General features: G+C 44.3%; 1 protein-coding gene across 3 annotated transcripts in view; it reads right to left on the bottom strand.

Moving 5' to 3' along the window:
• The window catches only part of IQCK (IQ motif containing K), a 31,650-nt gene that overhangs the window by 5,725 nt on the left and 139 nt on the right, over window positions 1-25,786 (bottom strand). The window contains exons 1-8 of one of the 3 annotated variants that reach the window (XM_028707146.2): window positions 25,642-25,783; window positions 25,220-25,314; window positions 23,209-23,350; window positions 22,410-22,507; window positions 15,499-15,551; window positions 15,164-15,241; window positions 7,084-7,168; window positions 3,679-3,790 (exon numbers count right to left, since the gene is read on the bottom strand). In XM_028707146.2, coding sequence (XP_028562979.2) covers window positions 3,679-3,790; window positions 7,084-7,168; window positions 15,164-15,241; window positions 15,499-15,551; window positions 22,410-22,507; window positions 23,209-23,350; window positions 25,220-25,303 — 652 coding nt within the window. In that variant the 5' untranslated portion in view covers window positions 25,304-25,314; window positions 25,642-25,783. Of the gene's footprint in view, window positions 1-3,678; window positions 3,791-7,083; window positions 7,169-15,163; window positions 15,242-15,498; window positions 15,552-22,409; window positions 22,508-23,208; window positions 23,351-25,219; window positions 25,315-25,641; window positions 25,784-25,786 lie in introns of those variants that run through there. The other 2 variants (XM_028707145.2, XM_077918520.1) reach the window with 2 other exon arrangements.

Here is a 25,786-nt window from a genome sequence, read left to right as displayed (position 1 = left end):
AACCTGGTGCCAGCCCCAATGCCAGCCCTTTCCATGACAATTTTTGGTGGGTGGGAGGTTCTAATAGTGTGAGTTGCCCTATCTCCAGCCTCAAATCATGCAAAGCAGAACATGGATGGGAAGCCTAAGACCCTCGAAAGGCAGCTGTACTCCTACTCTCTCCCATCATCCTCAGCCAGCATGAGTAATAGTAAGGGTTGTGGTCTGGAGTGCCACAAGATCCCCATCTTTAGCCTACAGACCAATGTTCATCACCTACATGAGAATAAGGCAACACGCAAAGAGAAGGAATATAGCTCCAGACAGACCTCTTCACTGACTGGTAAATACATCTGTGAACTAGTCAGAAGGAGCCAGTATTGCAGTCACCGAGATCATTAATGCGACTCCATTAGTGTATATAGCTTTAGCAGGAAGTTTGATCCAGCTGACCCGAAGCATCCCCTTTCATTCTACCCACCATCGTGACTGCTGTTTCCTTTCTGATTTTCCGAAAGCGAAATAATCCTGCAGTGGGTTTGGCATTTCAAAGACTCCCCGGTGGTGGGTGTGGACTACGGCATCAGGATCTGCCTCCCTGGGGTCGCATGACTCCTGCCGCCACATTCTCAGCTGTCACTGCCACGATCAAGTGTTCCAACCATCCCTGGCATTTGGAAAGCACTCAATGCAAACGCCGCATGCTCCTCGAACTTGCAGTGCTGTGCTTTTGTTTGGAAAGCAGTTCAAGATTTCTATGAAATCCACAAAACGGTGCTTGTATATCTCAAGTATTTATAACCTACCCTTTCTCTGTGTCAGGGGTGGGGAACCTCTGATGTTGCTGGACTCCAGCTCCCATCAGCCCCAGCCAGCATAGCCAGGGGCCAGGGATGATGGGAGTTGTAGTGCAAGAATATATGGCAGGCCACAGGTAATATAAGCAAACTGTAGAATAAAATCATAAAGCAACAGAGCCCCATATCGAAATAAATAAGAAGTAGCTAAAGTCCAAACAGCAGCAGGAGTGCAGATGAAAAAACCAAACCCTTAAAAAATGTCTGGGCAAATAAACAAGGATTTTGCACTAAACTGATAACAAAGCTAGTGCCGGTTATACTAACAGGAGGGCCTATCAGGAGTCAAGCATAGATCAGCAATAAAAACATGGTGTCAGTTAAGTTAATTCTTTATGCAAAGCAACCAAAACAGTGCAGGCCTAGAAATCCCAGCAACTATTCCCAATAGGTCTTGCCGCAATGAGGCAATTGTGAAGACTGAAGACCCACAATTCCACAATTCCCACAGCTTCCTAAGTCCCCTCCTCTCCAGGGTTTTTTCCAAGACTGCGTTTGCACACAAACAATCTCTGATTTGCTCGTTTCAATTCTCTGTGTGCTCTAGGAGACCAGGCAGGAGAGAGAGACTCCCTGGGTTCTTCAAAAACCTGTCTCTCTGTCTCCTAGGCCCACTCCCCTCCAGCCACCTCTTCTGCCTCTGAGCTTGGATGGCTCTCTGCCCCAGCCTCTTCCTGCTCACCAAACCCAATTGCCTCTACAGCTTCTGACATCTCCTCCTCCTCCTCCTCCTCCTCCTCCTCCTCCAGAGGCTACTATTTTCAAAATACAAATGTGGCTTCAATTTTATTAGTGCAACACTGAAAGGAGGAGGAGGAGGTGTAGAAAGGCATCTCCCCATTTCTTTGAGAATCATCTTATTTGTTTCATACACACTTTGACCAAATGTATTTGGAATAATACTGTAACTGTCATCCTTCGAGATTCTTCTCGCAATCACTTGGCAGACCAAAGGCTAGAGAATTTGATAGCCCTTCCTCTTTGGGGTTTATCACATGGCAACAAAATTGTTTGTTCAAACATTTTGCCCCAAACAAAGCCACATTTGTATTTTGAAAACAGCAGCCGCTATTCAGAGCCAGGCACAAAGACTTCCACCCCCTTTCCTATAACTTCATATATTAATCCTGAAATTAATCAGTCTGTATGTGTGTTTCTATGTTTATTTTGAATCCTTCCTGAATGCTTGAAATTATCACTCTAGAACACTAATATCTTGAGGGCCACTCTGGACCTAATAAATCCTCGCCACTAGCCAGCCTTAAATCATGCCTTTCTGTTGGCTAAGCAACTACTGTTTGTTAGGGCAAACAAACCAAAAATCCCACAATCCCACAATCAGATAGAATGCTGAAACAGGGATTGTTAGTCTTTTTAGGCCTGTGAACACATTTGCAAACCAGAAAAACTGTTGTGGGCACCAAAGGCAAACCAACCAAGCACATGCCAAAAGCTATTCTACCAGCTACAAGAGAATGCTCCTTCCAAGCCCGATGAAAAAATAAGAAATACATGCTAATAATAATAATAATAATAATAATAATAATAATAATAATAATAACAGCTTTTAAAAGGAATAAGGTTCTTAACCTTCCCCCAAAGAACCAATAACTTCATTGTGGTTTTATTGTTCATTCCTCCCTTGAAAATGAAGAAGGGTGAAGAAGCAAATTGGAGTCGGGGGTGGGGGTGGCAAAGGTCATTTGCCCCCAAGGCATCATCCTCATCTATCACTATAATAACTTCTGGAAGAACAAAAAAACCCCAATAGATTGTGAGCCAGAACTGCTACACTTGGGATAGAGAACCAGTTGTCTTTGCAGCAAAGTGCAAACACAGAGATATCCATTGTATTGGACAGAATGTCATCACAATGTGCCGTGCACACAATGGATGCGTAAAGCTTTGGGATGTTTCTCAAAAATAAAAAAGGCAAAATGTCTTCACTGTACAACATGTGTTGGCTCGTTTCTGTTCTGTCCCATCAGTGTCGCACCTTTATATTGCATTGCAGAGATCCCTTAAGGGTTCTGCATTTTATTTTTAAATTGGGGGGGGGGAGAGAATCCCGATTTGGGAATTATTCCATACCTTACGTTTTCCAGACCTTTCATACAAGACCGAAAAACACTATTTATTACATTGGTCCTCCTATAAATGCCACCAGTTCAATAGGCTTACCACTTGTGGGGAGATTTCTCTTGGGAGGGATTTACAATCACAGGTACCAAGATGGCAACAATATACAATGATGTTGTCATAAAAGCAAAAGGCATCATGTATGTTAAGAGCACCGAACTGACAAGCACTGCCGAGCGAAATCTTATTTTTAGCACATGCTACATATTATTTAGCACCCTGTCTTGATGGGAGCTATGATGAGCCCAAGTGGAGTCTCCTCCAGGGATGGTGGAGAAATTCACAGTCTGCACTTCCAAGCAAATTTGTGCTTTCGGGCAAGGCCAACCTGATTCACCTGAGACTTCTATGCATCTCAGGATCCATCTACTAACCAGATCACTCACATCTCTAATTTGTTCAGTAGTTCTGCTTCAAAAACCTTCATGAAGTTTCAATTGAAAATGTGTGGCAATTGATTTACACGAGGACTTCCTTTCCTTAAAAAAAAGGATATTGATGCTATTATTATTTGGAAAGGTGAAGAACTGAACTTAAGATTGGAGAAATGAGAAAAACCTAACCGGCAGTGTTGCCCATCTCTAGTGCTTGAACAAAAGGATGCTTCGGCTAACCACAGTATAACTGGTCATTTAACAAAATGTTCCAGCTGTACCATTTACATCCTGTTTTTTTTTGGGGGGGGGGGGGAGGAGAAAGTTACCTTTTTTCTCTTGCTTGGCCCAGAATTCTCGAACACGTTTAATAATGTTCTTTGTTTCCCTCAAGTGTTTCTGCCACTGGCGTAATTCTTGAACCTCAGGTTCACAGCGGACCTTGAAGAGTGATTATTGTTGTTATTATTATTATTAATTATTAATGTAAAAAGGCCTCATTTTTTGTTCTGCCCTGTATTTGATGCAATGCTGTTTCAGCATTGCTGCAGTTTGTCTTCCGCCAAAAACTACATTTGTCATCTCGCTACCCACTGTGGCAAAATGACATTGTCATTCAGTTATTCCACCCCATTCATTTCAATGCAAACGAAACCCGAATGTAAATGGGGGTAGGAGGAATGCAATAAATTGCGTATCATTTCTGGACTGAAAGCAGCAGCAGCAGCAGCAAGCACTGTCTTTTAGCCAGTGCATGAAGTAACAGCAATGACTAATACTTAGGAAAGAAGATCTAGCCAATAAGGCCAGAGTGAAACACCCATTATCTAGACTTTTGGATTGCTTTTCTGCTGGTCTTCCCTGATGGAGAAATTATTGTTGCTCAATAGAAAACATAATGGTATCCAGCATTTCAGTGTAGCTGCTGTTTGGGAGTAAGTGTGTCAACACAATTACAAGAGGTAGCAGCAAAGTCATTTTTCTGGAGTGTTACTTCCCCCTTGCCAAAAAAATATTTCTGTGGATGCACATGTAATATAGCTCAGATGAGTAGCTCTTTCCTGCAAGGGAAACAGTGACACACAAGCAATTTCTCCTGGTCTAAAAAGATAAAGAGAGTACATGCAGAATTATTTCCCCATCACCTTTAAGTCTTCATAGTAACTCCACATACTTTCCTCTGACCAAAAGAGCAGCAAAATGAAGAGCCCAATCAGAGATCTACTAGTCCAGTGTCATGTTTCCAGGAGGTCCACAAGTCCATCATGAAAACATGTCCACCCTGCCCTTAGCAGGCAGTAAAACTGTTCCAGGGAACCTCATGTGGGCTATCATGCATGCCTATCAAGTTGTCTTTCGGTCAGAAGGTCAAAGTTGTGCAGATCTGCTTCGGTGCATGGACACTTCATCTTGGGCTTTACACCTGCACAAATCTCCTTGCTTATTTCATGGGCTGTTCTGAACCTTTAGACGTAGATCACCCAACAGCCCTCTCAGTCTCATAGCCAGGTTGGAATCCTGATCTGAAAACATAATCTAAATGTGCCTGAAGTTGCTCTGCTATTACAACCTCGGTAACCTTTTCTACAAAGGGATGAGAAGATGCCTAAATCCGACTATACACTAAGTTGGTTTTTTAAAAAGTAAGCAGAGAAAGCTCTCCCCAAATTTGGCATTCACCATTTCTGCTGGTGGCCCGATGACCTCACACCAACTTGCCAAGATGGGAAATAAGCCAGAGAGCAACTGGTACAGCCTTCCTCAACCTGGTGTGCTCCCATCTCCCATCTGCCTCAGCCAGCATGGCCGATAGTCAGTGGGAGCTGTAGTACAAAACATCTGGAGACAACTTTGGAAAGATGGTTGTAGATGTTCCTCAAAGGCCCCTTCCAACTCTAGGAGTCAAGGGCTCCGGCTTGGATCCAAATGTCTCCTTCCTCTAGGAAAACCTATGGATCCAACATTGTTCACAACTTTGAGGGAAACTAGGCTGAAACCAATCCATGCAGCTGCTACAAGTGACTACTTCTGAAGCCTGTGACACAGGTTCCCATCTCTCAGAGCCAGGTTGGATTGAATCTGAGCAAATTTATCAGGAAAGAATTGTGCAAAAAAAGGCCCTCAGCAGGCAGCTGAAACTTCCTAGTATAATTAATGCAATGCACATTTGACAGTAGCATTGTTATTGCTCATAAGAAGAAATATTAAAGATAACCTGTATCAGAGCCTGGTCAATGAAGAGCTGCTTTCAGATAAAAGAGCACAGATTCAGTCATATCTGACTAAAGGTAGCTTACCACAATGACTCCATAATGAGCTGATCCTGTGGAGAGGATCACAGAGCTACACAGCAGAGCAAGAACCACTGAATACAGAAACTGACAGAAAATGAAATATTCTTATGACTTCTCTGGCTTTTTTCCCTCCAGATGAGTACCTCAAGATGCACGGCAATGTCACTGAAGACATATTACGTGCACATTAATTTTAGAAATGCCTCACAAACCAAACACATATCATGAACGTGTGGCATGAGGAAGCCTATGCTCCTAGTTAGTTTCTAGTTTTCCTTAGTTTGTTCCCCATCTAGCCTTTTCGTAGACACGCACAGCACATACCATTAGGCTGTGAGCACAGGGAATATTTTTAAGGTGAACATTTATCGTGCACATAATCCTAAAGGGCATTATTTTCATGCATCAAACAAAGAAAGTAAACATATTTTTTTTAGATTAACAACGAAACGTTACTTAAAAAATACAAACTGCTTCTGCATGCAGGCCGAGGAGGGGCGAGAGAGTTGTCTCTGCAAAGGTGGGGGCACGTTTTTGTTGCTTCGCAAGGAGCCTACCACTCACCACCTTTTGAGGAGAGAGAAATGTGGAGGTGAGGGGCTGCTTTTGTGGCAGAGGGGCTCCCACATTGTTACCTCACCTCAAAGAACAGCAACGGACCCTCCGAGCGGCAATACCTCAGAGATAAGGTGGTGCTTGCTGCTCAAGGGCGTGCCCCAGGCCATTCCCCCAAGCGCTCCTGCCTCCTTTTCCACAAAGACAGACATTTATTTTGTGTCTCAACAGCTGTCTCTCATCCCTCCTCAACCTGTATGCAGATGTGGAAAAGCAACCTGGTCACGATGGAGCTAGCGCTCTACTATAGTTGAGCGACGTCAGGGACCCATAAAGCCACTATTTTGGCATTAAGGCAAGCCTGAGCACACCCCGTACACAGGCCTATAATCCTTCTTCTTCTTCTTCCCTCTTTATTTTTTCCTCCCAAACAGCTCAGCATCCCGTTCCTTCATTTATGTCTTTTCTCTTGCCTCAGTGGATCCCTCCCTCCTCTGCGCTGATTCACATGCTCAGACATGAGACTTGGGGATTTTTTCCAGACGTCTTCTTTCCACCAGAAAAAAAAGGGACCATAAAAAATGGAAGTTAGAAAAGCAAGGAAGCTTTTCGCACCCTGATGAAGCCCATTTCATCTCTGAACTTCTTTGTTTCGGGTTAATCTTTATTTCTTTATTTATAAAAGCACAGCAGCCTGCCCCCTCCTTCTCCCCACGAGAAGATCACCAGCACGAGACAGCTTCTATGCAAACACAAGCCAACCATCAGGGTCTTCGTGGCTATTTATAGCACCTGCTACTTAGAATTTATGTAAGGGGTTTTCCCCAGGGCCTCCGCAGTCGCACAGATTCAACATCAAACAAAATAATTATAGATGACTCTTACCCGATAACCTCTCCAGAATGATTGGATTATGTTGCCTGCTTCTTCCTCCGTTAACAGCAGGGACAGCGGAATTGGTGGCCTAGGACTGAAGCAAATGTGTTTTTTTTAAAAAAATATCAAAATCACACCTTGGGTAAAAGGAAGGTCACTGTCAAACTAACGACATCAGACTCCAAGTCTCCTAATGACTGCTCATGGTGGTTTCAAATAGATGGAAAATGGAACTGGGAAATGGGAACAAGATGGCTCCTTGTAGCACCTCAAAAAATAACAGACATGTGGTCGAGGTATAGTCACTAATGCCACATCTCTCAGAATGATCCGGTAGGTAGGAGTGGAACCACTGCCTTCCAATACAAACTAACCAAGTCAGTCCAGCCGATAAAAGTCATCCATTATGAAAACTAAGGCCAATTCAGTCCCATACCAAGGACCGAACTCGAACTGGAGTGGATTTGCCATCCTCTCAAGCACCATACTCAAATAGGGGTATTTGTGACCAGGCCATAATTATCCTGTAGGGATGTGGGTGACACTGTGGTCTAAACCACTGAGCCTCTTGGGCTTGCCAATATGAAGGTCGGCAGTTCAAATCTGCACCAGGATGGTGAGCTCCCGTTGCTTTGTCCCAGCTTCTGCCAACCTAGCTGTCAGAGACTTGGAGGAACCAAAAGATGGATGGAAGGGCAGAAAATCATGGATAAATTATCATATTTTTCCATGTATAAAACGCCCCCATGTATAAGACACCCCCTATTTTTTAAAAACCCAAAATTAAGAAAATGCACTATCTGTGTATAAGATGACCCCTTTTTTAAAACTTCAAAAATTTAGGAAAAAATATAGTCTTATACACAGAAAAATACGGTAAGTCGTATTTTTAACCAACCTTATGTGACACGGAATAGTGTAGGCTCTCAAGATGTTACTGAACTACAACTCCCATCATCCCTGGACATTGCCCATGCTTGATGGGGCTGATGGGAGTTATAGTTCAGCAACATCTGGAGCGCCAAAGGTTCCCCACACCTGGAATACCAGGATATAAACAACAATCATGCTTCCCAGTGCTCTCAACTTCATATGGTTTTCCAAAGTGCCCCCTTTTATGTCCTCAAAAAGTCCGCCAGCACCCCAGTGAAGCCCTCTGACAGTGGCTCTCTCCTTCATTTATTACCAACGTTTCTATCCTCTTTCAGGGAAACACAAGATCACCCTTCCTAACCTTGGAAAATTAGCTCTGGCCCCAGCTCCACAGGCTTCATTTTTAAATCATGAGGAGCTGTCAGAGAACTGATCCAGGACTAAAGTAGAAAAGGCAATGTATAAATCAAGGCAAAGGTGGAGGGAGGGCTCAATATTCAGGGGATGGAGGGGGAAGCCTCCTAGAGATATCAATCATTTCAGCAGAAGGCATGCGAGGTCCATTTTTGTCTCCAGGAGTATTAGCAATTGGCTTCAGGTCAAATAAAAATAGAATATGAGCAGAGGCAATAGCCCATCAAGAGTGAACTGGGGGAGAGGGGAAAAGTTATTTGTGGCAGGAGACAGCTGTGACACTCCAAGACGAATCAGAGCTGACAACTCCGTTGATTTTGAAATTAACAGCTATCCCGCAAACGGCAATCTATACACAATATCTGGAACATAAACACTTTGCTTGTACAAGGAAAATTTTGGCTCAGAAATAGCATAGCGTCCCAGTACTTTAATACAACGTGTGACTTAGTAAATTCATGATTTGAACTACCACCGTAAAAAACCAACAAATTCCAATTCTATACTCCTATGATCCCGTATTACAGATTATCCTTATTTGCATTAGCAGTGCCCTCCATCAGAGCCCAGAGGGATGGCTATTTTTTGTCCACATCCCTCTTGCAATCCCAGACATGTGACTCATATGTTATTAAAAGGCAAGAAAGGAAGAGAACTGCTGGCAAACAAATGGGGATGTAGGGAGCAGCAACTTTCATTCTGTCCTGTCTTCCACACGTAACCAGCGCTGTTTCCATTCTGCTACAGATCAGTTTACGCTAAAATCTACGTTATTCATCTCTCTCTCTCTCTGACCCAAACTAATGTAATGAATTATGTCACAAATGCCAATGCATTTCAGTGGAAGAAAAACATCAAAACACTCCTGGCAACTCTGAGATCACAGGTTAAGAAAATGTTTTTAACTGTTTTTAGAATATTTTCAACTGTTTTTAGAATGCTTTAAAAAGATTGTTGTTGTTGTTGTTGTTGTTATTGATGTGTTTGCTGCTCTCAATTTCTGCAGGAAGAAGGGCAAGATATAAATTGATAATAAATAAATAATATCAATAGAATAAAAACAATGCAGAAAATAATGCAATTGTGTGTGTAATGTTGCGGACTGGGGGGGGGGAGGCAACTAATACCACTTGTCTTCACTTGCACAACAATTTCTGTTGCTGACCTCAAATGAACATGTGAATGGCAGCAATTTCTGCTCCCTTTTCTGATGGAACTCCCCAACATCCCTGCTTTCAAGCGAAGGAAGTTGGTGCCACAAACACCAAAATTTGCTTACTTAAGACAGCTATTAGCCATAGAAATAGGACTTTCCAAAGAAAGAAAAAAGGTACTGTTCTGTATGGTACTTCCCACCTCTGCATGAGGAGATAAATGGCTGCTTGCTGGAAGTGGATACTGCTATTATAGGGCAGGCTGCAGCAAGGGGCAGCTGTAGCACATTGAGGAAGGAGGTTACCTTACATTTAAAGCTTTTGTATGTGCTCCCATCTAAATACCAAAATGGAAGCACAGGCGAAAAAGTAATTAAGGGCTATTTATTTACCATCACCCAGAAGGAAATAACTACTCTTGGGTCTAAGATGAGATGCTAATTTATGTCACTTGGTCTCCAATGCTGCATATGAACACTGTCAGCAATAAGTAATGGATTAACCCATGAAATGCCTGTTTTCTTTTAAGGCAGAGGCTGATGAAATTCTCCTCGTTAATGTATGTGGTTGAAATCTGAAGTCATTGAGATCTGACAGTTTTTGAAATATGGCCCCAAGCAGATTTTCACACATCATTCTCTGTTGTCCAGCAAATTCCACACCACTTTGAGAAAGGGTGGGTCAAACACTATATCTGAAAGGGCGCCAGGGAGGATCCTCGATTATCTGTCCAAATTTGCAGTGCATAAATCAACGTTAACTTGATGTCAGTGTGCAGGGAGCTTTCTATCTTCTTCTATTTGAATTCTCTTGATCCCAGTGGCCATGCTGGCTGGGGCTGCTGGGAGTTGTCATTGAAAAGATCAGGAGGGCAGCAGGTTGGCGAAGGTTCGACTAGCATATAAAGCCAGGTTGGGCAAGACGATGCTATCTCAGCCCAACAGTCCAATGTTGTACCACCAATCTGGTTCCTAAAGTTGGTTTGGCAGGTTAGTTACATGGAACTCTGAAGTCAGCACACACTTACATATCTTCACTTATTTCCACTCTATAATTACAATGGCTCCTGTCCTGGAGTCAAAAAGAGTTGGGGTGATGGTGCAACACAAAGATATGCATATGCATATGGCTTGAAGCAAGGAATTTGGCAGCAGGTTCCAGCTGACTTTCCCTCTGCTCCATCAAGAGAGCTTACAAGAATAGGAACTAGCAGGCTTGAACCTTGCTGCTCCATAGCAGACCTGGAATGTTGTGTGAAGACTTTTCCCATTGGAGATCCCTGATTTCCATCAACTGCCACTTCATCTGCAGCAGCCCAAGTCATTGTCCCTCAGGAGATGCATTTGGAGAGGCACAAGAGCAGTGGTGGACTTGGGTACTATGGCACCCTGTGCGAGGCCAAAATTTGGCATCCCCTTCCCTGCCCTCAGGTGGGCCTTCCCCAAGGCAGGTAAGGAGGTGCCCAGCTCTGGGAAGGAGGCATGAGGGCTCTGGGGTATCCACAGTCTTGGAGGAACCAAAAGATGGACACAAGGGCAGAAAAACTTTCGGGGAGGAATCCATAAAAGCCGGGGGCGGAACTCTAAAAACAGCCAAATGAGGACTGAGAGTAGGCACAGAATACTGATTGACCTTTGAGGAGGAGGAATGGACATGTCCGGCTGGCACCCTGAATGGGAGCACTCCACACTGCAACATTTTGCTGTAGACCCTGCTTGTAACTGCAAAATGGAACTCCATATTTAGAGACAGTACAGTGGTACCTCGGGTTAAGAACTTAATTCGTTCTGGAGGTCCGTTCTTAACCTGAAACTGTTCTTAACCTGAAGCACCACTTTAACTAATGGGGCCTCCCGCTGCTGCTGTGCCACCACCGTGCGATTTCTGTTCTCATCCTGAGGTAAAGTTCTTAACCCGAGGTACTATTTCTGGGTTAGCAGAGTCTGTAACCTGAAGCGTCTGTAACCTGAAGCATCTGTAACCCAAGGTACCACTATACCTGATCACTAGACATTGGGGGCAAACAACCGGGATGGAGATCACCATCTTGCCCAGCTTCTGAGCTTCCCCACGGCATATGGGCAACCTCTTCCAAAGGCAGAACACCATAATGAGATACCCGTGGCCCTGCCAGAAGCTGTCGGACTACAACTCTCTTCATACCTGACTAGTGGCTGTTCCAGCAAGGGCTGATGGGGTTGGAGCCAAACAACAACTGGGAGCGCCACTGGTTTCCCCATCCTTGGCCAAGGCAGACTGTTGGCCCATTGAAGCACGGCAATTCTTACAGTGTTTAATTCTATTGTGCCTTTTCCAATAAATAAATAAAAATGAAGGCTTCAGTCAACTCATTTCAGAATGCAATAGTTGCTTCTTTCTCTTTTTTGCTGGAGTATGGATTCGCACATGGAGAACACAGGCGTTAATCTAGGCCAAACGTGCTGGGCAGATTTTGACATTCACTGTGTCTGACAATCTAATAGTTCAGCCCCTGCAGTGATTCTTGTTCCAGCGTATTTAGAAAGAGAGGAAGTTTGCTGCATGCAGCATCTCTTCTGATACAGGGTGTTGCAGGAGGAGGAGTGGGGGTGGACGTTTGGAATGGTGGTTGAAGGAGCTCATCTGGATTTTTACAGAGGCTTCAAATGCAGGAAGCAATGTCTTCCTGTTTTTATTTCCAGCATGGTGGAAGAGAGGATCTGCTAAGTGTTTTGCTGACATACGGGGGGGGGGGGGGGTGTCCCTAAAAGGGCTTTACGTTTTGTGTGTGTGTGTGATTTTTTTAAGTCATGAAATTGGAAACAGACAGAAGGCAGGGGAGCGGAAAATAACATGTAACCAAAGTGGTCACCAAAAGCAATAGATTCACAGCTTGTTCATTCAGCTGGGAAACAAAAACTGTGCTTGCCAAGGGGGACAGGAGGTGGCAAGAACAGACGAGAGATGTGAAGAACGAGGCAAAGGGGAAGAGACTCTGTCTTGAAGGATGTGAGAAGGCATCATTTTCCATCCCACCCTGTACTCATCACACACAGCAGTGCTTCTATTCCACTGCAGTTCATCTTCCGCCAAAAAGTACTTTAGCCATCTCACTATCTGCTATGGCAAATTTTGTAAGTTGTGTAATTGATTAGATAAAGTTATGTTGTCATTATGTTGTTCCATGCCATTTGTTTCAATGCAAAGAATGTGAGATGCAAATGCAATGGCCAAAAAACCTAATCAATTACATATCAATTGTGGACTGAAAGCAACAACAACAGTGACTACTGACTGCATTCGCCCGACTGATTTCTGTCCTGGATATTGGACAAATAAGCAAATATCGACATTTCCCACTCCTTTTCCATTTGATGGAATTCCCCAGAATCCCTGTCTGCTGCTGCTACTTGTCCTTCCTTTTGGCTTCTCTGTTATTTGCAGGCCCATGATCAGATCTCTGGTGGTGAAATGGCCTCAGGGCCAGCCCTACCATTAGGCAGTGTGAGGCAGCTGCTTCAGACTAGCGATGGGGGAGAAACTCAATTCAGTTCACAATGAACAGTGAACCGACCTAATCTGCGCTTTCTGAAACGTGAAATGCTCAGCAAAGTGGCAGGCCTTGGGTCAGGCACCAGTGCTCAGGCCAGACAACCTCACAGGGTACCTGAAAGGATAGAGTGAGGAAAGAACTATCTATCTGAGCTCATTGAAGAAAGGGCAGGTATTTTCAAAGTTTTCCAAATGACTTCCTTATGTCTCAGTTTGGCCTCTCTTCAGGTGTTTGGGCCTCCCCTTCACTGTGCTGAGTGGTTCAGACTCTCTTCTGAGTAGCTGTTGATAGACCAAGCTCAGCTGCAATGTTTCCTTACAATACAGCACACAGTTTAGCGAAGAAACACAAATGCATGAATGTAAGAGCATACGAACAACCCTGATAGATAAGGCAAAAGGCATATCTAGTTCAGCATCCTGTTTTTACAGTGGCCAACCAGGCTGAGGGCCACCACTACTTCCCGTTGGAGCAAATCCCATAGTTTTAACTATGCACTGTGCAATTAAGTCTTCTCTTTTATCTGCCCCATATTTTCCAACACTCCAGCATCTTCCAAACAAGTTGTTCCATGAATGCGGACGTCTTCTTTACAGACGGCCCAGCTGCTTTTTCACACAAACCCTCCTCCCGCCATTTCTTTGAAACTCTATGGAGAAGAGCAATTCTCTCCGGTGCTCAAAAGCCATCCCTCTCCTCGAGCTCTAGCTAAGATGAGAGCGGTGCAGCCAGGCACAGAGCAGGGGGACGCTCAAAATAAATGCTTATGGTGAAAACCGGGGCCGGGGCAGGCCGCTTGAAACATTGCAAAGCCTGTAGAAGCACAGAGCTTTGTGGAGAGAGAAAGAAAGCAGTCACCCCTGCTAAATTAGCCCTATAGGGCCAGCTGAGAACTGAGTGATGTCAACTGTAAAGGCAGCTGAGACTAGCAGACTTAGGTCAATTAGAATATGAAAAGGAGAAAGGGGGGGGAATGTTGTTCCACATGCACTTGGCATGCATGTTAGCCTCCAGAGAAAAATTGCTATGTGCAATTCTGCAATTTATTAGTAGAACAAAGAAGCCATCGGATGGATTGACAGACAGATAGACAGACAGAAGCAGGAGTTAAACCCCTGAGAAACTTTTGAGAATTCGGAGGGTCAATAGCGGAGGATGAAAAGCTCAACAAGAGGGTGTTTGGAGGTACTTCATAATGCAAACAAACTGAAGCGCTCTTGTAACCCCAGTCAAATGCCCATGTGCCAGCTGGCCGTGGGCAGATGGCACAGGAAACCACACAAATGCAGAAATGAAGGCTATTTCCTTTCATACACTTGCAAAGCGGCAGGTGACTTTGAGTGAGGCTCTAGAATAGCTTAATAGTATGCAAGGCTCCTATTACAACTCTCCTCGCACCCAGTGTTTCTGAAGCACCCTGGTCTCCTTCTATTAATTTAACTTATTTACTTATTTATTTACTTGTTTGTTCCTTAAAATGATATCCCGCTATTCCTCCCAAAGGAGCCCAGGGCAGCAAACACATTGGAGACACTGCCACCCGATTCACATGCCATCACCCATTTAGGTAGCTTTGTGGCTTGCATCCACATGGAGAGGCTGCTCAACATGGGAAACTGTCTATGTAAAGTGGCTTCCCAGCAGGTCTTGCTTATCCCATTCATAGTTGCAAAAGTGCTACAGTGGAAACGCATTTGGCCCCACTCTGAAGGAACCCTTTGAATCAACAGAATCCCCCCCACAAAAAAAAGATGTGTTGTCAAACTGTTGCGCCAGTAAACAATATTTGTTCATTCGTATAACAATAATCAGAACAATAGCAGGCAATTTAAAGACCCCCCCCCCCTACGGGTTCAGGAATAATGAATCCTTCAGCATTCTCCCTTTCAATTTCTGTGCAAATTAACCACGGACAAAAATGCCTTGGAACAAGGTGGCTACCAAATTAGCATGCATGTCAGAGAGTCTTTGTTACACATGAATAATAAAGGCAATTGAAAAGGGGACAATTTGACTGAGCTCTATCCTGAGGTTTGCCAGATAGGGGGCAAGATGAGCAGGCGGGGAGGGGGGAGGGGGGCAGGAATACTGTATTTGATTCTTGGGTGATACTTACTGGTCCTTTAGCCACTCCTTCACAAAAGGGATCTCGAAGAACTCAACAAACGGTTCGTCTTTCCTCTTTGGGTTGTGACTGATCGGGCCGCCATGAGGTTAAAAAGGCACCGTTAGAAAAGGAAATCAAACACATGGGTCTCAAAATGGTTCACAAACAACAGGGGGGAAATTAGGAACATTTAATATGGACATGGCCAACATGGTGCCCTCCAGATTTTGTCCTTGACTTTTTACCAGGTTGGCTGGAGCTCTTTAAAGCTGTACTGCAGCAAAATCTGGATAGAACCAGGTTGGCTGCCCCTGGTTTAATATTTCAAAGCTTAAGTAACTTACTTGTATAGCCATTCGGTCAGGAAATCCAAGGCAATGAATCTTGTCCTTTTCCTCTACAAGACAGAAGATGACGCAAAAATGAGACACATATCAGAGCAACAGCCAGCAAGCTTTCCCAGTGGAATGAACAGGTGCCTGTTTTGTATTGTTTTTAGTTCTGCTAGCTTTTATGCTTTCATTATAATTTGTATGTCACCTTGGAACACATGTCAGAGGTGATATTATTATTATTATTATTATTATTATTATTATTATTATTAACAAATGAGGTTTGGATAGCTGCATCCCATAGATAGGTAAGATAGATCCCTTCCTACAATGATCCCATCGTGGTTTATCCCCCTCTGCCAGGCCTGGGAACCTTTTTCTTATGTAGGGCTCTTGACCCAGGAGAAAAGTCAATTGGGGTCGCAGCCAACGGGGAATGGAGCTGGGGCCAATGGCGGAAAGAACCAGAGCCAAAGGTGGGCATTGTTGGCAACAGGGGTAGAGAACTGCAGGCCCAGGTGCTGAATCAGTAACGTAGGTAGCCAGGGGCAGGGTGGTGGTGATCCGTACTGGGCGTTTGGGGGTCGTAGGGCGGCAAGGGAGTCTTTAGTGCATCTGTGCATCGGGGGTTAGATTCTGGGTGGCAGGGGGTTGCTACGCTGCTGTGCTGAATGCACCCCCCCCCCCAGCCTAAACTATCTGGGTCTCTCTCCCCAGGCCACACCCAGTGCCAGCCCTACTGCAAATCCTCAAGAGTTTTTGCCTGGCTGAAATGCATCCTTGAACTTCTGGCCTGCTTGGATGGAAAATGGTAGAGAGGTGAGTGTGTGTGTGTGTTTAGAAACTAGCCTACTATATAAATATATTGACACCTTGGGTTAAGAACTTAATTTGTTCTGGAGGTCTGATCTTAACCTGAAACTGTTCTTAACCTGAAGACCACTTTAGCTAATGGGGCCTCCCGATGCCGCTGCGTCACCGCTGCACGATTTCTGTTCTCATCCTGAAGCAAAGTTCTTAACCCGAGGTACTATTTCTGGGTTAGCGGAGCCTGTAACCTGAAGCGCATGTCACCTGAAGCGTATGTAACCCGAGGTACCACTGTATAGAACTTACATTCCTTGCTCCACCCACTTTGGCCCCTGACCCTGCCCACAACTGGCATGTGGCCCCTGGAAGGTTCTCCACTCCTGCTTAGCAGGATTGCATAGATTTCCCCGCCTCTCTGTTCCACTGCATCCCTCCTCTCTCTCTGACACAAGCACACGCATGAGGTAGAAGAGGAAGTCTGGGATAGCTCACTCGGTAGAGCCTGGGACTCTTAAATCTCAGGGTCGTGGGTTTGAGCCCCAAGTTGGGCAAAAGATTCCTGCATTGCAGGGGGTTGGACTAGATGATTCTCATGGTCCCTTCCAATTCTATGATTCCCAGAGTGGCAGTCCAGAAAGAAAGAGTGGCTTCAGTGTTCGGCAAGACAGATTATACCGAGGGCCACATGAAATGAGACGGAAGGCCGCAGGCTGCAGGTTCCCCATCTCAGCTTTGTATTGTTTGGAGCAACCAAAGAGGACACTGCCAGAAACTCATGCAGTCTCTTGCATGCTCTTTATCTATGTCTCCGGATTAAGGCCTAGCTAGGCTTTCGTTTATCTGCTGGAACTTACAAGCAGCTTTAGAGGGTGGGAATCCCCATTGGAAGCTGCTTCTTATTCCACCCCGCTCTGAAAGTAAAAGAAATGTGTTCCCTTAAGTTGATATTTATGACACGGAAGCAGAAGCAAATCCTTTCCTGGGATTACAGTTTCCAAGAACAGGCCATTTGGATTGAGGGGATTAAGAGAGTTAATGCAAGGAAACCTCCAGGGTTCTACTCTGCGGCTGTGCTCATCAGCGAGCACGACTCAAAAGCAGCACCCCTGACGTCCGGGGGGGGGGGGCTTGCTTATTTATTCAAGGCATTTGTGCCCCAACTCTTCAGACAAAAAGGCTTCCCAGGTGGTTTACAAAAATCAGCAGTCCGTGCCTTCAGCCTCGCAGTCTAAAGAAAAAAGACAGGAGGCATTAGGAAAAAGGAATGGGAGGGAAGAGGCGGAAACGATATTACAGGCCAAATTTGAAGCCCTGGTGGCGCCTCTGCTCATATTAACCAACCCAGAACATGCAATCATAATCTGAGGTCCTTTTTCGTGTGACCCCTCCAAAAGAGGTCCAGAAGATGGCAACACGAAAACAGGCCTTTTCTGTGGTGGCTCCCCATTTGTGGAATGAGCTCATCTGGCACCTTTGTAACATATCTTTAAGCATTAAGCAGAACCTTTCCTTTATAACCAGGCCTTTGGCTGATTGAACTATCTGTGCCGAGGGGGCGTGGGAGAAGGTTATTGGTTGGTTCGTTCTGTATTTTGTGTTCTCATTATGCTGTAAACCACACTCTGATCTTCAGATGAATGAAAATTGAATAAATAATAATGATCACAAGTGGAGAGAGGGCCGTCATAGAATCATAGACTTGGCAGGGACCCCAATGGTCATCTAGTCCAACCCCCTGCAATGCAGGAGTCCTACTTGTAGATGTCCCACAGGCACCCTGCTGGTCACTGTGAGAACAGGATGTTGGACTAGGTGGGCCTTTGGCCTGATCCAGCAGGGCTCTTGCATTCTTACGCCATTCACTTCTATCAGGATTTTTGGGAGATAATTTCCTGCTGGATTATGCAATGGGCTGGGAGTAAAATCTCACCATGTCTTTTAATACCGTGTCTATTTTAAGCCAAAGTAATAATCTAGACACTTATAAGCTTTCCTCTCTCTCCTCCCACTTCACAAGTCAAATCTTATATTTCCGGTGAAAAATTGCCCAGTGTGCTGCTTCACAGTAAAGTTTGCTCCTTCCCCAGAAAAAATAACAATACAGTATAATAACAACTAGTGGCTGACGGAAAACTCCAAGTTTTATTTGTTATTCACTTATTTAAGGCTTCTTCTTTTTCACCACCCCCTGCTCTTTAGCCAAAAAGTCTCCCAGAGCAACTTATATAAGATCAATAACAAACAAATCAGTTCTCTGACCTCAGTATTGCAATCTAAAAGACACGCCAACAAAAAGCTGAAGGGGTTGAGAAGGGAAGAGGAAGATAAGCAAATCCAGGAGCCAGTTCTAAAAAGTTACAAAGTTCTTATAATGAACTTCTGATGATGGTATAAGAAAGGACTGAAAGAGAAACGGCTGCTGGAGCCTGATGGAATGTCTACTGCTAGATGACAGGAATGAGCTTGATGGAGTTGCTGTTTTGGTAGAGCTGATGGAGTAGGCTCTGCTCTCCCCTCTCTCTTTCTGCTGCAGCCTGATGGAATAGCTGCTGGTAGATGGCAGAAGAAAGGAAAGAGCCTGATGGAGCTGGTATTTCAGCAGTGGCGACGGAGTGGTCCCTGCTGTCTCATCTCTCCCTTTGCTGTAGCCTGATGGAATGCCTGCAGCTTGGATGCTTTTAGAAGCTGCATTGATGCTACAGAACCAGAAGCCTGAAACTTTCTCCAGACTTCCATTTCTTTGCTTTTAGCTCAACCACCCCACCCCCCACCCCAAAAAGGATTCAACAACACTTGGGAGCTTCCATCAGCCTGCCAAATCCTGTCTCTTGTGCTACATAAGCAGTACACTCACAGGCTGAACATTGGAAACAGATGGAATGATTGGGAGTTGTTATCGCAGAACTCCCGTTAGGTCACGTCTAGTGTCAATGGGAAGGAAAATCCCTTGCTGAAAAAGCAACAGACAGCAGAGTCGGTTCTGGGTGGTCAGAGAGCTTTGTATCCAACTGAGCTGAACCCGGCTTCCCCCAATCCATCGTCTATGCTATGTCACACATGTAACGTCAAGGAAGCTCATGAAATCACAAACTAGGAACCCCATCTACAAACTAGGTAGCCCCATTTTCCAAGCTCCAGGAGTTTCTCAGCCAGAAAATAAAATAGTAAATGAAGTTTGTATTTGGCACAGCTGTGTGATACTGAACAAATCCGGATATGCACAGGAAACCTCTATACAATGTGTATTGTTAACCAGCAGATGTGTTTGAAACTATTTTCACAATGAGAATAATTTTCCATTCTTTATCGCTTTTGTTTTATGCCTTGGGAGACAATACGGTGCAAAAATTATGCTAATATCTTGATGAACAGCTCCTCATCCCCCCCTCAAAAGACAATTACAAGTAACAATTATGCTTTCTTTCCTTTGCAAACAATAGCATCAACTCTCAAAATATTTAGCATAGCCTGTGTACATACCATATATTTAAAGCACATTCCCCAGCCCACCCCACCCCAGAATCCTGGGAACTGTAGTTTATCCCTTAAAGGTAAAGGTAAAGGGACCCCTGACCATTAGGTCCAGTTGTGGCCGACTCTGGGGTTGCGGTGCTCATCTCGCTTTATTGGCAGAGGGAGCCGGCATACAGCTTCCGGGTCATGTGGCCAGCATGACTAAGCCGCTTCTGGCGAACCAGAGCAGCGCACGGAAACGCCGTTTACCTTCCCGCCGGAGCGGTACCTATTTATCTACTTGCACTTTGACGTGCTTTCGAACTGCTAGGTTGGCAGGAGCAGGGACCGAGCAACGGGAGCTCACCCCATCGCGGGGATTCGAACCGCCAACCTTCTGATCAGCAAGTCCTCGGCTCTGTGGTTTAACCCACAGCGCCACCCGCGTCCCTTACAGGGCAACAATTCCAAGCACCCATCACAAGTTCCCAGGATTATTTGGGGGAGAAAGTGCTTTAAATGTATGTTGTGTATTCAGCTATAAGATGACTTACAAGTTGTATACAGACCATTCTATAAGCTGTTGACAGTGGTAGCGCCATCAAGGTAGGACTTTGGGGCAGAATTCAACTCCCCACCCTCTGACTTAGTAGAAAGAGCAAGAGGACTCCCAAATGCAGCCAAGGTGGTTGACGGCATGTTTAAGTAAGTGCAGGAATACACATTATCATTCAGAGATGGGACGAGACTGTAAGACCATAAAGTTCTCCATGCTTCTCTGCTGACCTTATTTTGAGTTTTCCCTCCCCTTGCTTTTTGTGACACTTCTTTTAATTGTCACTACTTCATTTTACGTGTATATTGCATACTGAAGCCTTGAATGTTATTAGAGACAGAAAGGCAAGAGATGAGCATTTTAAAATAAAAGTAAAATACAGAACAAGTAGAAGTCAGTCGCATACAAAAAAAATGCATTTTACATCACTGTTTAATACAATTGAGACCAATTTTGCAAAAGAAACACATACACAACAGTGATCTTAGGCTTCTATTATCAGCTATTTAATTGCAGGTGTCATTTTGAAATGAGTTTCAGATTGCCCAAGTTGTTATTGCTTTAAAGGAACGTGCTGCTGTTACGTTTGTGCATGTGTTTTAAAAGGGGGGTTGGAAATCAATGTACCATTAATAGCTGCATCTTAACTATGATAAGCCAGTCAGAAAACAAAGAATAAATACAATAGACATGAAGACTTAATAAGGTTAGCTTCTGCAAAGCCCATCATTAAACCTGCGGGGACCCTCAATTTCAACACACTAATGAGGCATGTGCTACAGCCTGCATGTGCTCTTCGCAAAATACTTAATTGGCCAGGAGCCAAGCTCAAGAAACAACAAACTATCAACCTTAAAACCTTACTCATGCTGCGGCACTTCCATGCTGGGGCATGCGTAACGGGGATCAGCTTCTAACCTCCAGAATCCAGATCTCTAAGGCCATCAAAATCTCCAAAGTTAAACATCAGAATTCACTCTCACAAGACGTAGCGATGGCCATCGGCTTGGATAGCTTTAGAAGAGGACTGGACAAATTCATAGACGATCAAGCTATCAGTGGCTATTAATGCAGTTGATGGAAACCACAGGAGGGGAGAGTGTTGTAGCGCTTGAGTCCTGCTTGTGAGCTTCCCATTTGGTTGGCCATGGTGAGAACAGTATGTGGGACTAGATGGGCCACTGGCCTGATCCAGCCGGCTCGTCTCATGTCACAAGGACTGCTTTTGCTTTGCCCCGAAAATGGCAGAGCTGAAGGGATGCACACTCTGGCCTCTGCCAGAAACAAGACTCAGCTCTGTAAGTCAACTATCCTAGGACTGCTGAGCAGAAGGGAAGCACATCCATTGAACATGGTGCAAAGAGCTGCGGGGAATGTATTGAATTTAAAGCAGGTTTGGGGAACCTCTGGACCTCCATATGTTGCCAAACTGCAACTTCTATCTGTCCCGGCAAGCGTGGCCAAAGGCCAGGGATGATAGGCGTTGTAGTTCAGCAACATACAGAGGACCAAAGGTTCTCCCACACCTGGTTTAAGGGCTTGTTTTGTGTGTGTGTGTGTCATTGCAATCTGTTGTAAGCCACTTTGGGGACCACTAGATCAAAAGGCAGGATATAAAATAAATATTGGGTCTTATGACTGTATAATCAATGGCTGAATCTTCTAAAGAAAGATCTGTCAGGAGCCCAGTGTTCCATATGCAACAGAGGATAGCCTGATCCCTCTGGAGAAATTCACAAGCAATGCAGGATAGTGATGTTCATCCTCTGTAATTTGTCTGGCACTTGGAGGCACAGCTGCTCTTGCACACAGAGACTTCACTTATCATGGCCATCCTATAGACCAGTCTCCCCCAACCTGGTGCCCTCCAGATGTTTTGGCTGACAGCTCTCAAGTGCCCCAGACAACATGGTCAAGGATGAAGGAAGCTGTTGAAAACATCTTGCAGTCGTTAGACTGGGGAAGGCTGCTACATAATAATACTATAAGCTGGTATATAATAATACTATAAGCTGTCTTGAGAACTGCAGTCAAGTAGGTACAGAGTAATAGTTTAAAATAAATCATTACATTTCAGAAAACAAATTAATCACCGAAAACTGACCTCAAAACATTTTTCCTTTTTAGCCTGATGTAGCAGTTCTGCCATTCCTGGTAGAAGCACAGGAAATATGTAGCATTCCAATAATTCTCTTGGAGTACCTGGACAAAAATTATTCTTGAGAATTCATTTTTATGCAGTGATATTGTTTGTATCATACCCAAGCCATTATGGCCAGGTTAAGGGTCTCTCTTCTTTCTCTCCCTGGTTGATTTTGGTACTACTTTTTTGTCTTGCAAAAGTACAATTCTAATTAAATATGTCCAGGTTGCTCACTGGGGCAAGGCGGTTTGAGCATATTACGCTAATCCTGGTGCAACTGCACTGGCTGCCAATTAGTTTCCAGGCCCAATTCAAAGTGTTGGTTTTAACCTATAAAGCCTTAAATGGCTCAGGACCACCTCTCCCCTTGTGAACTAACTCAGATCCTGCAATCACCATCTGAGGCCCATCTTCATGTGAGGCCCAGAGGGTGACAACACAAGAACAGGCCTTTTCTTTGGTGGCTTCCCATTAGTTGAATTCTCTCCCTTGGGAGGCTTGACAAGCACCTACATTACAGATCTTTAGGCGCTAGGCAAAAACGTTTCTCTTTAACTGGGCCTTTGGCTTATTAACATTCTATGCCCTTTTAAACGTCTTTTGGAAGGGGGAATTATTGGTTTGTTCTTGTTTTTTATTATGTATTTTGTGTTCTCATTTTGTATCTTTATGTTGTGATTTTCCTATGAAATCCTATGATTTTCGGATGAAGGGTGATATACAAATTTAATTAAAAAATAATAAATAAGCTCCGACTTACAGGTTTTTAGGTCAGGCAGCTCAGGTGATGTTGGTAGGGAAAGGAGAGAAGGGGTCTTTGCAGCAATCGATTCATCAGTAAGAGGTGATTTGCTCTGATCCCCACTCAAATCTGGTGAAATTTCAGTACCTGCAGGAGCCTCCTTAAAATCAAATTTAATAATATAAATATCCTGGCATAATTACAAAAACAACAACAATGACAACAACACATTTTTAACAAGCTGATCCCAAAAAGGAACCCAGACTCAAAGCATAGCCTGGAGCTAGTGAAGTTCAGTGAACAGAATGTTATAAATGGACAGAAGATCCAGATCCAAATAAATCCCCACGTATTCATTTCTTAAATTTGTATCACACCCCTTTTCTAGAAGAGCCTAGGGTAGCAAACATAAATGTTAAAGCAGTACAATTTAATATAGAATAAAACACGTTTAAATCATTCAAAAACAATTGAAAACCATCTAAAACTTTTAGAGCATCTAAACACATTTTAAAACAGTAGTATACATTTCATGGCTGTAATGTCCAATATCTCATAGCCATCAAATGCCTGGACAAACAGGAAGCGTAGAACTGCAGAGTTGGAAGGGGCTCTGAGGATCATCTAGACCAACCCCCTGCAGGAATATGCAGGTGTCTCATATGGGGTTCAAATCTGCAACCTTGGTGTTATTACCACCATGCTCTAACCAACTGAAATACCTAAAAATGTTTTAAATTTTCTCTTGAAAGTCAATGAGGGAGGCAGATGCATCTCACCAGGAAGCACATTCCAAAAAAAGGAAAAAGAAAAGAAAAAGGGAACCACCACCAAGAAGGCCATGTCATGGGGTCTATGCCAATTGGGCAGTAGCTGGAGACAGCAACAACAACAGGGTCCCCCCTGCCAATAGGAGATCCCTATTTGCTTTACATAACTTCAATTTCAAGAGTTCCCTGAGAAGAAGGACTGATTGTTAAAACCAATTTTGGAATTGTAACTCTGCAAGGGGAATAGGGGTTTCCTAACAACTATCAGCACCCATAACAAATTACAGTGGTATCTCAGGTTAAGAACTTAATTCATTCTGGAGGTCTGTTCTTAACCTGAGGTACCACTTTAGCTAACAGGGTCTCCCGCTGCCGCTGGAGCACGATTTCTGTTCTCATCCTGAAGCAAAGTTCTTAACCCGAGGTACTATTTCTAGGTTAGCAGAGTCTGTAACCTAAAGCATCTGTAACCTGAAGCGTCTGTAACCCGAGGTACCACTGTATACATCTCTGGATTACTGGGGGGAAGGCATGATTCTGCAGAGATCTCCAGTCTCTACCTGCATTCATGGCAGAGATTCAAATGATATGAACAAATGGAAACATCAAGTCTGGATTACCATCCTTCAACCTTGTTTCCCCACCCCACCCCGCTTCCTTCATCCTTTTGATCAAGAAGGATTTGCTCAGAGGATGAAATCCATGCAGATTTCCATTGTAAAGAGGATGTTGCCAGGTGAAGTGGAGAACAGGGCTGTGCAAAACAGTACCTGCTACTTAGTATTAGACGAATACCTGGGATTTGTCCCTGCAATGAAATCTGCAAAATAAGGAATATTCAGGAAGATAAGAAGAACTGGGACACATCAAACGGACAGTCTATGTCTAGTTTAGCCTCTCATTTCCTACAGGGAGCCCAGACGCAGGACATGAGGGCAGCCGCCAATCCCCATCTTTTGTTCCGCTGCAGCCTCTATTCGGTGATACAGTGCCTTTGAAGCTGGAGGATCGACACCAAGGGAGAGGAACTGAATCCATACAGAATTGGGGACATTTCAGTTGAGGGGAAAAGCGAACCAGAGGTGACATGATAGAAGTTTAGAAAATTAGACATGGCAAGGAGAAAGTGGGTAGAGGGGGGGAGTTTCTTACTTTCTCCTAACACCAGGACGCATGGACATCCAAATGAAGCTGAATGTCGAAAGATACAGGATGCATAACAAACAAAAAGTGCTTCTTCACACAGCAATTGTCTTTACCTGGGAAGTAACTACAGGCTCCTGCTTAGCTTCAGGCGCAACCTCCCTCTTCTGGTCCAACGTGTCAGGATGGGGAGGCTGCATTGCTTCAAATTCTGGGGAGGGGGAGAAAGAAAAGAAAAGGGTGTGTGTGAAAGTGTCAGGTTTTCGTTGCTCCTCGGCAGTGCCGGATTTCCGTATAAGCTAAAAAAGCTATAGCTTAGGGCCCCACTCTCTTGGGGGCCCCAAAAAAATTTAAAGGGGGAAAAACTGGATGTAGATTTCCAAAATATAAAAAACAAAACAAATAAAACCTACATACAGCAACAGTGATTTGTGTTGTGTATGGACCTATTAGGTCCATAAATGACCATATCGCATATATTCAACAATTTGTTGTTGAGAAAGGACAGCTCAGCTGGACATATAAAGGGCCCCTTTACCTTCAGTATATTAGGGCCTCATCAAACCTAAATCCGGCCCTGCTCCTAGGGAAGGTCTGGATAGATCACGCCCCCAATTTGCACCCAGGCATTTGCCGAAGATGCGGGCAAAAGGGGGGCAACGCGGGGGGGGGGGAGGGTCTCC

Source organism: Podarcis muralis, chromosome 14, assembly GCF_964188315.1.
Source record: "Podarcis muralis chromosome 14, rPodMur119.hap1.1, whole genome shotgun sequence".
Taxonomy (NCBI): Eukaryota; Metazoa; Chordata; class Lepidosauria; order Squamata; family Lacertidae; genus Podarcis; species Podarcis muralis.
This window is presented reverse-complemented; position numbering and strand designations above follow the sequence as displayed.